This window comes from Camellia sinensis, chromosome 2, assembly GCF_055761805.1.
Source record: "Camellia sinensis isolate YWXY chromosome 2, ASM5576180v1, whole genome shotgun sequence".
NCBI classification, from domain to species: Eukaryota; Viridiplantae; Streptophyta; class Magnoliopsida; order Ericales; family Theaceae; genus Camellia; species Camellia sinensis.
The window spans coordinates 53,268,996-53,285,497 of NC_138962.1; the positions used below are offsets into that span (position 1 = coordinate 53,268,996).

At 41.9% G+C, this 16,502-nt stretch overlaps 1 protein-coding gene across 2 annotated transcripts in view; it reads right to left on the bottom strand.

Moving 5' to 3' along the window:
• Positions 1-4,138, bottom strand: part of ESP (separase) — a 34,485-nt gene extending 30,347 nt beyond the window's left edge. Inside the window, exons 1-3 of one of the 2 annotated variants that reach the window (XM_082914419.1) lie at positions 3,292-4,138; positions 2,447-2,624; positions 2,245-2,347 (exon numbers count right to left, since the gene is read on the bottom strand). Coding sequence is in view for 1 of the 2 variants with exons in the window: in XM_028209628.2 (XP_028065429.2) it covers positions 2,240-2,347; positions 2,447-2,624; positions 3,292-3,977 (972 nt within the window). In the remaining variant the exon portion in view is untranslated. Of the gene's footprint in view, positions 1-2,239; positions 2,348-2,446; positions 2,625-3,291 lie in introns of both variants that reach the window. The other variant, XM_028209628.2, reaches the window with a different exon arrangement.
• Positions 4,139-16,502: the final 12,364 nt, after the last annotated feature.

The window sequence follows — 16,502 nt, forward strand, 5'->3', positions numbered from 1 at the left end:
CCCCTGAAGTGAGCTCTCAATAGAGCGGCGCAACTCAAATGCCTGTGAAAAATTTCCTTTGCGGGAATAGGTAACAGCCACAGCCTCCCAAACGTCCTGGGCAGTCTCCATAGACAAGTATCCCTCACCAAGTTCTGGAACCATTGAATGGATAAGCCAACTCATAATCAAAGAGTTGGTAATCTCCCATTGGTCATAACCTGAGTCAGTGGTACTGGGTGCCTGTATCCTGCCATCAACATACCCCATCTTTCCTCTGCTTTTCAAAAACAAAGTCAAACTTTGAGACCATGCTAGGTAGTTTTGACCATTAAATAGAGAGGTGGTGATTTTCAGACTAGGATTGGGGTTCTCAGTCATGGTAGTAGGTAGAATGGGACTCTCACTCTTTGGTGTTTGAGAAGAAGGGGAGACACTGGTGGAATCTGTCATGGATACAATACTACCGAACCCGCAACAAAACTAGTGACAATCACAAACCCGGAAGGTGGTAGTGAGATAACAGGTACAATGACTACTATAAAGACATAACAAAAACTTAAGAAACCATTTTTTTTTTTTTTTTTTTTTTTTTTTTTTTTTGTTTTTTTGTTTTTTTGTTTTTTTTTTTTGTTTTTTTTTTTTGTTTTTGTTTTTTTTTTTTGTTTTTCTTTTGTTTTTTTTTTTATATATATATATATATATATTGAGTTATTTATATATACATATATTTATATATATATAAATATATATATCAGGTTATATTTATATATATGTCAGCATATATATCTATATATATTTATATATTAAGTGTGTGAGATACCAGAGTGACGGGCTGAGGCGAAGCAGGGCGATGTCGACAGAGAGAGGCGAAGACGACAAGGGCGATGGCGGCTGGAGGAGATCGACGGGCTGAGGAGATCGACGGGCTGAGGCAGGAAGACGAAGCAGACGAAGCAGACGACCAGACGAAGACGAAGCAGACGAGCTGAGGGACGAAGACGAAGCAGACGAAGACGATCCAGACGAAGATGAAGACGACAGAGGATGGCTGGAGGAGATCGACCTAGCAGATGATCCAACTAGGTACGTTTTGAACCCTAACCCTAGAGGTGTAGCTCTGATACCATGAAGCTTGGGTAACCAGCTTAGGGAATGATAGAATATCACCCCTTATTTATAGATGAAGATTAGGGTTTACAAGGAAGGCAATTTACAAGATGATCCCTGAGTGCTATCCCTGAGTGCAAAAAATGATTACAGACAAACCCTAGTGTACCTTTCGGCTAATATAATATGCTAACAATTACATCACCAGAGGACTTCGAAGAGCGGCGACCACCCCAGGCAACCCTAGAGGGCCAGACGATTTCGACCAAACCAGCAAGAAGGCTGGTTGGCCCCCTGGGAACCCTCGGTATTGGCTGGAGAGGCCTACCAAGGGAGAGAGAAGCCTGGGTGATGGCTGTCAAAGAGAGAGAAGAGGCTGGGAGACCTGGGTAGAGTCTGTTAGGGTTAGACAAGGCTGGGAGACCTATTTAGGGCTTCCGTTTGGTCTATAGGAGAGAGGAGATCACCTGTAATAATGGGTAATAGAGAAGAAGAGTTGGCTCGGGTATGGCTCTAATACCATGAAGGTTTAGAGAAGAGAAAGAGTTAGAGAATAAGTTAGACTTCATTCCTTTTTATATTACTAATACTGAGTAATTATAGGAGTGCCATAAGGCATAATATATGTGCCAGCCCATTACACCAATCAAGGAATAAATAAATAAAAAATACAATCACATATTTCCTATTCTAGCATTCTCTCCCTTTACCAAAATTGCAACCATCTATTCACCCAAAAAAAAATTAAATTTGCAACCATCTAAAGCATGGTTTAAAAATACTATCGAAAATAAATAAATAATAATCTAGTAACTCAAATTGAACACTAATTGCAAGCAACTTTGAATGTTTACACCATATTATGGCAATCAGACTTGGATGAATTCAGTTAAGCTCAATCTTAATCTAGCCCACAGTGTACACTCAACATAATGAGCAGAATCATGAGCTTGCACATACTTACAAGATGTATGGATGTACAATTCACATAATTGTATGGATAAATAAAACTTCACATTGTGTATTATGCACTGTGATGTAAAATGGCATGGGATTCAAGCTCAAGTCCCAAAAAATGTGTAAGGCTAATCATTAATGAATGAAATATTTGAGCATATTCCTAAGCCAACACCAAATTTGACAAGATTACCTTACATTCACTGGCCATAGAGTCCAAAACGCATAGTAATATGTCAATGATGGCTGAGGATTGGTAATCTTGTTTTGAGAACAAGGAAGAACATATCCTGCGAGCAAACTGTAAATAAAATATCAATCAGGGAAAAAAATAGTAAGCATACACATGCACATGAACAGGCAGAACCCTTAAAAACTGTGAGAATAAGAGATAACTCACCTTAGGCAGTTGATCTTTCATATTTGATTTTGAGTACTCGGCAAATGTTGCCGAGCAGACCTCACACAACAGATCCTTGTTGAAACACGTTAGCTCTCCAACCAAAAATAAAGTACATTTACTCAGATATGTCACAAGCATCCTGTGCAACTTCTCATGTGCACTTGCATCCAAAACCCTATAACATTTTAAAAGTATTGAACTCCATCAATAATTAATTTTGTCACATTTCAAAAACAAACAATCGTACTTTAGCTGCTCAACAAGAAACCCATTACAGTTTTAAGCAATTAACCGGCTGGGAAGCATCATGCCCAATGTACCTTACAAAACCCATATATATTTACATCTATTTCCATTATATTATATAAAGCCTATACTTGAGTTCACCTTGTCACTTGATTTTTTTTCTTCAACAAAGCCCTTCATATTCAATAACTACCTCATCCGATAACTGTTTCATCAAACTATCCAAAATTGTTAAAAAGTTTTCAATGAAAACTTTTCATCGTTGATCAAATCACACCTCAATGGACAAACAATCCAAGCATACAATTGTGAAATTGCAAACAGATGGCTTGAACCCATTGCTCGTATGTGTGCATATATCTATCTTCTATCTATCTATACTATTATAAAACAAACAGCCACGATAGTGTAGACAAAGCCGGCTCACGCTATAACTGCTTGGAACAGATTCTGACCCAATTTAACTGTTTCAATTCGTAATTGTCAATCTAATTATTTCACTCGCGCACAAGTAGTGTGTGCCAACACGTGTGTGTGTGTGTATATACATAGAGAGAGAGAGAGAGAGAGAGAGAGAGAGAGAGAGAAAAGCACACCTGAACCATGGTGAGACCTCATCCACCAAAGTGAGTACCCTCCGGTAATGTCCTTCCTCTTTTCCTTGCTTCATAGAAACACACTTCACAAGCGTCACAACAATCTCCACAACCAAAAAAGCAAACTCATGATCCACACTCTCATTTCCCAAATCCGGAACATACTGAAACTTCTTCTTCACCAATTTCGACCCCGTACCGCCAATCTCAATCCCCCAAAGGCTCTCCAGAACTGAAAACCCCTCGATTTCAGCATCACCGTAGCGTCCCCAGGCCTCAAAGCAATGAATCAAGCGAACCCTCTGGATGTGAACGGAGTAGGGTTTACAGGACAACTGAGAAGAGATAAGTTGCAAGCAATTCAAGCAGAGCTTGTAAGTGGTGAACAATTCGAGAGCGAATTGGGGGTCGAGTTTGGGGGTTTCGGAGAGGCGTTTGGGGATGAGAGAGAGGGAGCGATTGAGGAAGGAGAGGAACTTCTTGGCGAGAGATCGGAGGGAGGATTGGTGGTCTTCGGCGGCGGCGTTTGAGGGTTTTTTGGATCGTTTGGGCTTGGTGGTGGTGGTGGTGGTGGTGGTGGTGAGATCGGTGAATGGGCGTAAGTAATCGGAGAAGAGGTGGTGGAGTTGGTGGAGATCGGAGGATTGGAGTTTGGAGATGAGAGAGGACTCGGCGTCGAAGTCCATGGATGTGGTGGTGGTGGTGAGAGAGAGAGAGAGAGAGAGAGAGAGAAGGAGAGAGGTGAGAGAAGAAGCAGGGGAATGAAGTGAAATGTATGGGCGCCAATGTTGCCCCGCCTAATGTTCATTTCAAAGTAGGCTCGGAGGTACGTATATCGGGAAATTCTACTATACTCCTGTCATATGCTCCCAAATATGTATTTTTTTAAAAAAAATTATAATCAATTTTTTTTATGAGATCTTTGATTATATTTCATATATTATTTGATTATGATTTTTTTATTTTTAGTTATAATTTTAAAAATATGAAATTATATCTTTTATTTAAATTATAAAGTATATACAATACACACCTTTTAAAAGGGATATATTATAGTCTTTCTCATATATATAATATTGTATGTTTTTTTTTTTGGCATATTGTTTAAAAAAAAAGGTTATTCTCAACAATCCTTTTTAAAAATAATGATATTGCTTGGTTAGACTTTTCCAAAAATACTTTTAAGAAAATTTTATTTTCTTGTTTTTCGTATTTTTTTTACTGAATTTTTTTTAATATTTTAAACATTTTTTTACTTTTTATACGTATCTAACATAAATATACCTAAAAATTTTGTGAAAAAACCTTTTAAAAAATCATTAAATACCAAAAATACAAACAAAAAATATGAGAATTCAGTATCTTTTTGTATTTTTATGTATTTACTAATTTTTTAAAATATTTTTTCACAAATTTTTTACTTTTTTAGATACATCTAAGTAAGGTGCATCTAAAAAAAGTAAAAAAAAATGTTTAAAATTTTAAAAATATTCACTAAAAACAAAAAAAAAACACAAAAATCAAAAAACTCAATTTTCAAAAAATTTAATATAAAAAACTCAAACCAAACACACTGAATAGTTGCGTTTGAAAAATTAAGGTTGTGTTTGGTAGAGTTTTCTAAGAGCTGGTTTGGCATGTTTGAAAAAAGTCAAAAAGTCATTATCCTATTTAAGTCACATCATCTTATTTAAGTCACATTATCTCTCTAACACATGTAACGCCCTCAAAATTAACCCATTATATATATCATTGACATGCATTATTTAAAGAAGACAATTAATTAATTCATTCATCAGAGTATTACTAAATAAAGCATTACATGTAACATTGAATAAAATGCCTTACAGGCTTACATCTTTCCAAGCCAACACTTGGATACAAAAATATGAGTTCTAACTCAAAACAAGAAAAAGCCCTAGGCTTGAATGTTTACATGTACTAATAATTAAAGACTATTAACTAAAGGTAGTCTTCTTCAATCCAGAAGCCAAACCCTCCCAAGCTAAGTCCTTGGAGGTAGTTTATCGCCTGAACCTGAAAATGATGTTCCCATAAAGGGTGAGCCACAGCCCAGTAGAAAAATCCTAAACCACATATAAGCAGTGAATAAAGCAATAACATTCAACAGATGGTCAACCAAAATAATCAATTACTTCATTTTATAGTCTCATGACACTATTACCAATGATACGTTTTACTTTCCAATTTATCAACATGGCTCAGAACCTGGCCAAACTTACAACAGTGAATCACATATATCATATTCACATCCTTCCAATATCAACAACAAATGAGACTCAAGCTCAAATCAAACACTTCATACTTCCAGATTAATACACATTTTAGTGCTGTATCAATAAAAAACTTCTATATAAATAAGCACACATAAAAGTGATGCTAATGGAGTCCATCCCCTATCTCCTCCCAAACAAAATCCGGTTTAGAGGTCCATCCCCTATCTTCCCCTAAACCGTGGAGTACATCCCCTATCTCCTCCCACACAAAACAATGTATGCAAATGCAATGCTCAATCAATACATGTATTTTCTGTATCAATGCAATAGTCAAAATTAATGACTTAACCAATGTGATTAGTTTCAGTTATTCCTAATCCACATGCAATGTCTACAACAATCACGACTATCCTCCACCGATAGCCCAAAACAGTTATTTCTAAACTGAAAATAACTATGTCAACAATTCAATAGACAAATAATTCAAATTATCCAACTACGCCATTTACTCAATGAATTCCCCAATTCCATGAATTTAACCATCTTTTCCCAATTCCATGAATTAATTATACAAATTAATTTAATAATACAACTAGGGTTTTTCCCAAAATTTACCAAAGTATCCCCAACATATCAAAATACCAAAGCTTAGAACAAAACCTATAAAATGGAGTAGGAAATCCCTACCTCGAAGACAACAACTCAAATGGTGAAGACAGAGATGAGTGCCCAAATACCAATGTGCTCCAAATCGCCAAATGTTCAGATTAAATGAAAGCCCTCAACTCACTCTATCTTTTTAATGAAGGATCTAGGGTAGAAACACACCCTAAGTGGATCAAATCTAAGAGAGAAGGTGAATAGGGAGAGAGAGAAGTCGGACCTAGGGTTTGGAATCAAAAAGAATATAAAAAAGACTGATCAAAACCCGCTGTTGCGTATATAAACTGGACAGGCTCGCTCGAGCGAAGACTTGGTCGCTCGAGCGACCAGACACAGAGAAACAACGCTCGAGCCAAGGAAGCCTTGCTCGAGCCAACAAGCCAAAAGCTCGCTCGAGCGAAAGAAAGCTCGATCGAGCGAAGAACTCAAACCCTCAGGTCTGTAACCAGACACACGCTCGAGCGAAGGAACTATTGCTCGAGCGAAGAACGAACTAACTCGCTCGAGCGAAGAAAAGCTCGCTCGAGCCAAGAATGCAAAGCTACAGGTCCAAACCAGACACAAACTCTCGCTCGAGCTACCAAACCCCGGCTCGAGCGAAGAACCAAAAACAACAGCTCGCTCGAGCGACAAACTCCTCGCTCGAGCGAAGATCCAAAATACTGGACAGCAACACTTGATTTCTAAACCCAACCAACCTGAAACAAATCTGCCCAACACATCCTATAATTCCAAATGAGAAAATAAGGGACAACAACAACCATTATACAATGACAGAATCTACGGAACCTAATTCCGGATACAATAATCAAATGGGAGAAGGCCGGGGTCGCTATAACCTCCCCTCCTTCAAAGAATTTCGTCCCCGAAATTAAGCATAAGTTTTTTAAAACAGATTCCCTTTTTTCGTTTTACAATTCATTAGTAAACACCTTTACCCAAAACTGGTCATTTCATCTCTTTATCAAGAGGCATCTCACATTAAACATATAACACAACATATATCTCAACCTGTATCATTATTATGCATTATTCCTTTCAATGTTAACAATTCCCATATCATATTCAATCGCATGATATATACAACCCATTCAACAATGTACTCAACAGATGCAATATTACACTAAACTTCTATAATGAAGCAAGTTTCAAAATACACCCATGTACCAATACAAACTCAATGTTTTACAGCTTAAGACATATATAAAGCTCTTAAGTTCAACGATATAACAGAATCTAATTATAAGATTACAAATCAACAAACATGTCCGGATATTTTTCGCGGACTTCTAACTCACGTTCCCAAGTGGCTTCTTCCACTCCGTGGTGTTTCCACAAAACTTTGACCAAAGGGATGGTTTTGCCTCGCAAAACTTGATCCCGCCTATCCAAGACCCGAACCGGTCTCTCATCATACGAAACATCCTCATCAATCACTAAATCAGTCCAATCCAACACATGTGATGGATCCGGCTCATACTTCCGAAGCATACTCACATGAAACACGTCATGTACTCCGGACAATTGCGGCGGCAAAGCTAAACGATAAGCAGCCTCGCCAATCCTCTCAAGGATCTCAAACGGACCAATGAACCGAGGGGACAACTTCCCACTCTTCCCAAACCTCATCAAACCCCGTCGAGGTGATATCTTCAGAAAGACATGATCACCCACCTCAAACACCAAAGGTCTCCTCCTACGGTCGGCATACGATTTCTGACGACTCTGTGCCGTAACAAGCCTCTTACGAATAAGCTCAACTTTCTCTGTTGTTTCCCTCACCAACTCTGGACCCAACAGAGGTGCATCACCCACCTCGGCCCAACACACAGGAGATCTACACGGTCGGCCATACAAGGCCTCAAAAGGTGCCATACCGATACTAGACTGGAAACTGTTGTTGTAGGCAAACTCTACCAACGGCAAGTGCCTCTCCCACGATCCACTAAAGTCTAGAACACAACCCCGTAGCATATCCTCAAGTATCTGAATAGTACGCTCGGACTGTCCGTCAGTCTGAGGATGATAAGCCGTGCTAAAGGTCAACTTAGTGCCTAAGGCACTCTGCAAACTCTGCCACAACCTGGCAGTAAAACGAGGATCTCTATCTGAGACGATCGTCACTGGGACCCCGTGCAATCTCACTATGTCCCGAATATACAAGTCGGCAAGATGATCTACCGTATCTCTCACGCGCATAGGAATAAAGTGCGCCGACTTAGTCAACCGGTCTACAACCACCCAAATAGCATCACTACCCCGCTGAGTCCTCGGAAGACCCACAACGAAGTCCATAGTAACATGCTCCCACTTCCACTCGGCAATAGGCAAGGGTTGCAACAAACCCGATGGCCTCTGATGCTCGGCCTTCACTTGCTGGCAAGTAAGGCACTTAGATACGAAAGCTGCCACATCTCTCTTCATACCCCGCCACCAGAACTGACGACCCAAATCCCGGTATATCTTAGTACCTCCCGGATGCACCGCAAGGCGTGAATGATGAAACTCTCGGAGTACCTCCTCTCGGCAAGACTCCGGCACAAACAGACGGTCTCGGTATCTCACACTCAGGTCGGAATACACCGTCAAACCCTTCTCAACCTTCCCACTGGAAATCTTCTCACGGAAAGATTCTACCTCAAAGTCACCTCTCTGAGCCTCTAACACTCGAGTCACAAGTGAAGGCTGTACAATAACAGAAAACAAGGCCGCAGCCTCAACGGATTCGCCCAGAAGTAAATCAAACTCCCCAAGTGCACCCAACATCTCCCATTCTCGGATGGCTATACTAGCTATGTCACCAACAGGTTTCCTGCTAAGGGCATCGGCCACCACATTGGCCTTTCCCGGATGATAATGCAACTCAAAGTCATAATCCTCTATAAATTCCATCCACCTCCTCTGCCTCAAGTTTAAATCTTCCTGTGTAAACAAATACTTTAAACTCTTATGATCTGAGAACACCTCGAACCTCTCACCATAAAGATAATGCCTCCAAATCTTCAAGGCAAATATCACAGCTGCTAACTCTAGATCATGTGTAGGGTAATTCTGCTCGTGAATTTTCAACTGACGTGAGCCATAGGCAACTACTTTCCCCTCTTGCATTAACACACAACCCAGACCCTCTCGTGAGGCATCACAATAGACTGCATAACCCAACCCTCTCTCTGGAATAATCAATACTGGAGCGGTGGTCAGTCTAACTTTCAACTACTGGAATGACTTTTCACAAGTCTCACTCCATACAAATTTGACTCCCTTCCGAGTCAGTCTAGTCAACGGTGATGTTAACCTAGAGAAATCTTTCACAAACCGACGGTAATACCCAGCTAACCCCAGAAAACTGCGGATCTCAAACACACTCTTAGGCTGTGCCCAATCTTGCACTGCCTCAGTCTTGGATGTATCAACAGACACTCCTTCCCCAGAAACTACATGGCCTAAGAACTTGACCTCTTCCAGCCAGAACTCACACTTCCCAAACTTAGCATAAAGCTTATGGACTCTAAGTAACTCAAGCACCACTCTCAAGTGTTCCTTGTGCTTCTCCTCAGAAGGTGAATAGATAAGGATGTCGTCCACGAATACGACTACAAAACGATCTAAAAATTCCTGGAATATCCGGTTCATCAAATCCATAAAAACTGCCGGTGCATTGGTGAGCCCAAATGGCATCACCAGAAACTCATAGTGGCCATACCGCGTACGGAATGCCGTTTTCGGAATATCCTCCTCCCTGACTCTTAACTGATGGTAACCCGATCTCAAGTCTATCTTAGAGAAACAACGGGAGCCCTTCAACTGGTCAAACAGATCATCTATACGAGGCATAGGGTACTTATTCTTAACCGTAGCCCGATTCAATTTCCGGTAATCTATACAAAGTCTCAAAGCGCCTCATTTCTTTTTAACAAAGAGGGCTGGTGCTCCCCACGGCGAAACACTAGGGCGTATAAAACCCTTGTCTAGTAACTCCTGGAGTTGGATTTTCAACTCAACTAACTCAGCTGGGGCAAAACGATAAGGTGCCATCGAAATCGGTGCCGTGCCGGGCACTAGGTCAATGGAGAACTCAATCTCCCTATGCGGTGGCAAACCAACAAGATCCTCGGGAAAGACGTCCGAGTACTCACAAACCACCCTTGGTAACACAATCTGCGTTTCCTCATCCTCACTAATCGAAAGGTTAGCAAGTAGACCACTAAGCTCACTCCGTCCTCGTGGAACATACCCCGGTGGCAGCACATCACCAACCCGGTCCCGAAGAAAATGAAAATACTCTCCGCTCACAGTACAACAAGTGACCCTCTGGCGGTAGCAATCAATAACTGCCCGGTATGACGATAACCAGTCCATACCCAAAATAACATCGAAACCCCTCATAGGCATAACTACAAAGGAAAATGGGATTCTATGATAATCAACCTCTATATCACAACCCCTAACGCCTTGTTTCAAAAACAATTCACCCCCAAGAGGTGATACTACACATATAGGAGATGCTAGCTGTGCTAACTCCAACTCCAAAACAGATGCAAATGCAGCAGACACAAAGGAATGAGATGCACCCGTATCAATCAAAACATTAGCAACCGAGTTGCAAAACAAAAAAGTACCTCTCACAACTGATGGTGCTGGCACAAGATCCTGCGCGGTAACAGCATACACGCGCCCAGACGACCCCTGATCAACTTGCTCAACCCTAGGAGCATAAGATTGCTGCACCGACTGAGACGATGAAGCCCCCTGATTGGCCCTCGAGGCCTGACCCGACAGAGCTGGCTGTTGACCCTGAATCGGCCTCAAACCAGATGCACCAGGTGTGCCACCCAACTGTGGGCAATACCTCTTCATATGCCCTGGCTGACCACACTGATAACACGAGAGTGGCTGACCTCTACCCTGACTCTGGCTCTGAGATCGAGCCGAAGAAGATGCTGCTCTCTGAACTCCTCCCCTCTGAGGACAAACTGAAGACTTGTGGCCCAGCTGGCCACACTTGAAACAGGTAATGTCTCCCTGACTGCCTTTCCCCGAACTAGCACTCGGTACAGGAAAAGTCAATCTAGAAAAGCTACCCTGAGACTGCTGGGAATTAAAACCCTTCTGTCTCCTACCATCATTCTGACCATCCTGACTCCTCTTGGAGCCCTTCTGCCCTTCCTCCTCTTCCTGCATCATGATTTCCATGTGGGCTGCAGCATCAACCATACGCCCATAATCCCGAATCATAGTTCCCCCAACTCTCAGCTTGAGGCCACGCCTCAACTTCTTCTCAAACTCAATACAACGGCGTTCCTCAGACGCCACCAACTCAGGTGCAAACCTGGACAAACTAGTGAATGCAGCCTCAAATTCGGCCACTGAAGAACTCGCCTGCTTAAGCTGACAAAACTGGTCTCGCAGCTTCTCCCTGACTGCTGGAGATAAGAACTTCTCCTGGAAAGCATTCACAAAAGCCTCCCATGTACCTCCTATACGCCCCTTAGTAAACTTCCACCACTGACCTGCATCCCCCTTCAACTGGAAAGATGCCAAGGTCACTTTCAACCCCTCGTCTTCGATGCCAAGCATCTCAAACGTCTTCGTTGTCTGTTCGAGCCACTCATCTGCCTTAAGCGGCTCTTTAGGATCACCCACAAATTCATCCGGATTAGACCGGAAGAACTCCCTCTTCAGAAAGGAAGGTCCTGCATCCGCAATAACAGCCTGAGCTTGATTCTCAGCTCTGAGAATGCCTACTGACTCCCTGAATGCCCCTGCTATCTCTCGGGCTAGAGCGCCCATAGCCTGCTGGCCTACTGGCTCGGCTACATTGGCCTGGCCAATTCCCTCTTGAACTGCCGGAATCTCCTCTGGCATAGGCACCTCCTGCCTACCCGGCCTACCACGCCTACCGCGTCCTCGTCCTCGTCCTGACATCCTAATAAAGGAAACAAAGACATTAGCACATTAATAAATGTGCCGAAGCTAAACACTCGCGTCCTAATGCAATGGACAACAATAATTCATTCCACGTAAGCACATAATCACATAAGCACCTACGAATTTCATTCCCGGATAATGATAGTCCCAATGCGTTACTATAGTTCCGGTTGGAAGCAGCAGTGATCAAGTGCCTTTCCAACAAGACTACTAGAAACTCAAGGGTCCAATCAACATCCTAGAAACTACATTCCATACCCACATAGTCACATAAGCATGTCATCAATTAAGCACATAGCATATGATACCACATCTGAGTCTCTATCAAGCGAGACAAACCCATTGTGATCCTAATCACTTCCCACGTACCCAAAGTATTCGAACCCGGTACGCTCTGATACCAAGTTGTAACGCCCTCAAAATTAACCCATTATATATATCATTGACATGCATTATTTAAAGAAGACAATTAATTAATTCATTCATCAGAGTATTACTAAATAAAGTATTACATGTAACATTGAATAAAATGCCTTACAGGCTTACATCTTTCCAAGCCAACACTTGGATACAAAAATATGAGTTCTAACTCAAAACAAGAAAAAGCCCTAGGCTTGAATGTTTACATGTACTAATAATTAAAGACTATTAACTAAAGGTAGTCTTCTTCAATCCAGAAGCCAAACCCTCCCAAGCTAAGTCCTTGGAGGTAGTTTATCGCCTGAACCTGAAAATGATGTTCCCATAAAGGGTGAGCCACAGCCCAGTAGAAAAATCCTAAACCACATATAAGCACTGAATAAAGCAATAACATTCAACAGATGGTCAACCAAAATAATCAATTACTTCATTTTACAGTCTCATGACACTATTACCAATGATACGTTTTACTTTCCAATTTATCAACATGGCTCAGAACCTGGCCAAACTTACAACAGTGAATCACATATATCATATTCACATCCTTCCAATATCAACAACAAATGAGACTCAAGCTCAAATCAAACACTTCATACTTCCAGATTAATACACATTTTAGTGCTGTATCAATAAAAAACTTCTATATAAATAAGCACACATAAAAGTGATGCTAATGGAGTCCATCCCCTATCTCCTCCCAAACAAAATCCGGTTTAGAGGTCCATCCCCTATCTTCCCCTAAACCGTGGAGTACATCCCCTATCTCCTCCCACACAAAACAATGTATGCAAATGCAATGCTCAATCAATACATGTATTTTCTGTATCAATGCAATAGTCAAAATTAATGACTTAACCAATGTGATTAGTTTCAGTTATTCCTAATCCACATGCAATGTCTACAACAATCACGACTATCCTCCACCGATAGCCCAAAACAGTTATTTCTAAACTGAAAATAACTATGTCAACAATTCAATAGACAAATAATTCAAATTATCCAACTACGCCATTTACTCAATGAATTCCCCAATTCCATGAATTTAACCATCTTTTCCCAATTCCATGAATTAATTATACAAATTAATTTAATAATACAACTAGGGTTTTTCCCAAAATTTACCAAAGTATCCCCAACATATCAAAATACCAAAGCTTAGAACAAAACCTATAAAATGGAGTAGGAAATCCCTACCTCGAAGACAACAACTCAAATGGTGAAGACAGAGATGAGTGCCCAAATACCAATGTGCTCCAAATCGCCAAATGTTCAGATTAAATGAAAGCCCTCAACTCACTCTATCTTTTTAATGAAGGATCTAGGGTAGAAACACACCCTAAGTGGATCAAATCTAAGAGAGAAGGTGAATAGGGAGAGAGAGAAGTCGGACCTAGGGTTTGGAATCAAAAAGAATATGAAAAAGACTGATCAAAACCCGCTGTTGCGTATATAAACTGGACAGGCTCGCTCGAGCGAAGACTTGGTCGCTCGAGCGACCAGACACAGAGAAACAACGCTCGAGCCAAGGAAGCCTTGCTCGAGCCAACAAGCCAAAAGCTCGCTCGAGCGAAAGAAAGCTCGATCGAGCGAAGAACTCAAACCCTCAGGTCTGTAACCAGACACACGCTCGAGCGAAGGAACTATTGCTCGAGCGAAGAACGAACTAACTCGCTCGAGCGAAGAAAAGCTCGCTCGAGCCAAGAATGCAAAGCTACAGGTCCAAACCAGACACAAACTCTCGCTCGAGCTACCAAACCCCGGCTCGAGCGAAGAACCAAAAACAACAGCTCGCTCGAGCGACAAACTCCTCGCTCGAGCGAAGATCCAAAATACTGGACAGCAACACTTGATTTCTAAACCCAACCAACCTGAAACAAATCTGCCCAACACATCCTATAATTCCAAATGAGAAAATAAGGGACAACAACAACCATTATACAATGACAGAATCTACGGAACCTAATTCCGGATACAATAATCAAATGGGAGAAGGCCGGGGTCGCTATAACCTCCCCTCCTTCAAAGAATTTCGTCCCCGAAATTAAGCATAAGTTTTTTAAAACAGATTCCCTTTTTTCGTTTTACAATTCATTAGTAAACACCTTTACCCAAAACTGGTCATTTCATCTCTTTATCAAGAGGCATCTCACATTAAACATATAACACAACATATATCTCAACCTGTATCATTATTATGCATTATTCCTTTCAATGTTAACAATTCCCATATCATATTCAATCGCATGATATATACAACCCATTCAACAATGTACTCAACAGATGCAATATTACACTAAACTTCTATAATGAAGCAAGTTTCAAAATACACCCATGTACCAATACAAACTCAATGTTTTACAGCTTAAGACATATATAAAGCTCTTAAGTTCAACGATATAACAGAATCTAATTATAAGATTACAAATCAACAAACATGTCCGGATATTTTTCGCGGACTTCTAACTCACGTTCCCAAGTGGCTTCTTCCACTCCGTGGTGTTTCCACAAAACTTTGACCAAAGGGATGGTTTTGCCTCGCAAAACTTGATCCCGCCTATCCAAGACCCGAACCGGTCTCTCCTCATACGAAACATCCTCATCAATCACTAAATCAGTCCAATCCAACACATGTGATGGATCCGGCTCATACTTCCGAAGCATACTCACATGAAACACGTCATGTACTCCGGACAACTGCGGCGGCAAAGCTAAACGATAAGCAGCCTCGCCAATCCTCTCAAGGATCTCAAACGGACCAATGAACCGAGGGGACAACTTCCCACTCTTCCCAAACCTCATCAAACCCCGTCTAGGTGATATCTTCAGAAAGACATGATCACCCACCTCAAACACCAAAGGTCTCCTCCTACGGTCGGCATACGATTTCTGACGACTCTGTGCTGTAACAAGCCTCTTACGAATAAGCTCAACTTTCTCTGTTGTTTCCCTCACCAACTCTGGACCCAACAGAGGTGCATCACCCACCTCGGCCCAACACACAGGAGATCTACACGGTCGGCCATACAAGGCCTCAAAAGGTGCCATACCGATACTAGACTGGAAACTGTTGTTGTAGGCAAACTCTACCAACGGCAAGTGCCTCTCCCACGATCCACTAAAGTCTAGAACACAACCCCGTAGCATATCCTCAAGTATCTGAATAGTACGCTCGGACTGTCCGTCAGTCTGAGGATGATAAGCCGTGCTAAAGGTCAACTTAGTGCCTAAGGCACTCTGCAAACTCTGCCACAACCTGGCAGTAAAACGAGGATCTCTATCTGAGACGATCGTCACTGGGACCCCGTGCAATCTCACTATGTCCCGAATATACAAGTCGGCAAGATGATCTACCGTATCTCTCACGCGCATAGGAATAAAGTGCGCCGACTTAGTCAACCGGTCTACAACCACCCAAATAGCATCACTACCCCGCTGAGTCCTCGGAAGACCCACAACGAAGTCCATAGTAACATGCTCCCACTTCCACTCGGCAATAGGCAAGGGTTGCAACAAACCCGATGGCCTCTGATGCTCGGCCTTCACTTGCTGGCAAGTAAGGCACTTAGATACGAAAGCTGCCACATCTCTCTTCATACCCCGCCACCAGAACTGACGACCCAAATCCCGGTATATCTTAGTACCTCCCGGATGCACCGCAAGGCGTGAATGATGAAACTCTCGGAGTACCTCCTCTCGGCAAGACTCCGGCACAAACAGACGGTCTCGGTATCTCACACTCAGGTCGGAATACACCGTCAAACCCTTCTCAACCTTCCCACTGGAAATCTTCTCACGGAAAGATTCTACCTCAAAGTCACCTCTCTGAGCCTCTAACACTCGAGTCACAAGTGAAGGCTGTACAATAACAGAAAACAAGGCCGCAGCCTCAACGGATTCGCCCAGAAGTAAATCAAACTCCCCAAGTGCACCCAACATCTCCCATTCTCGGATGGCTATACTAGC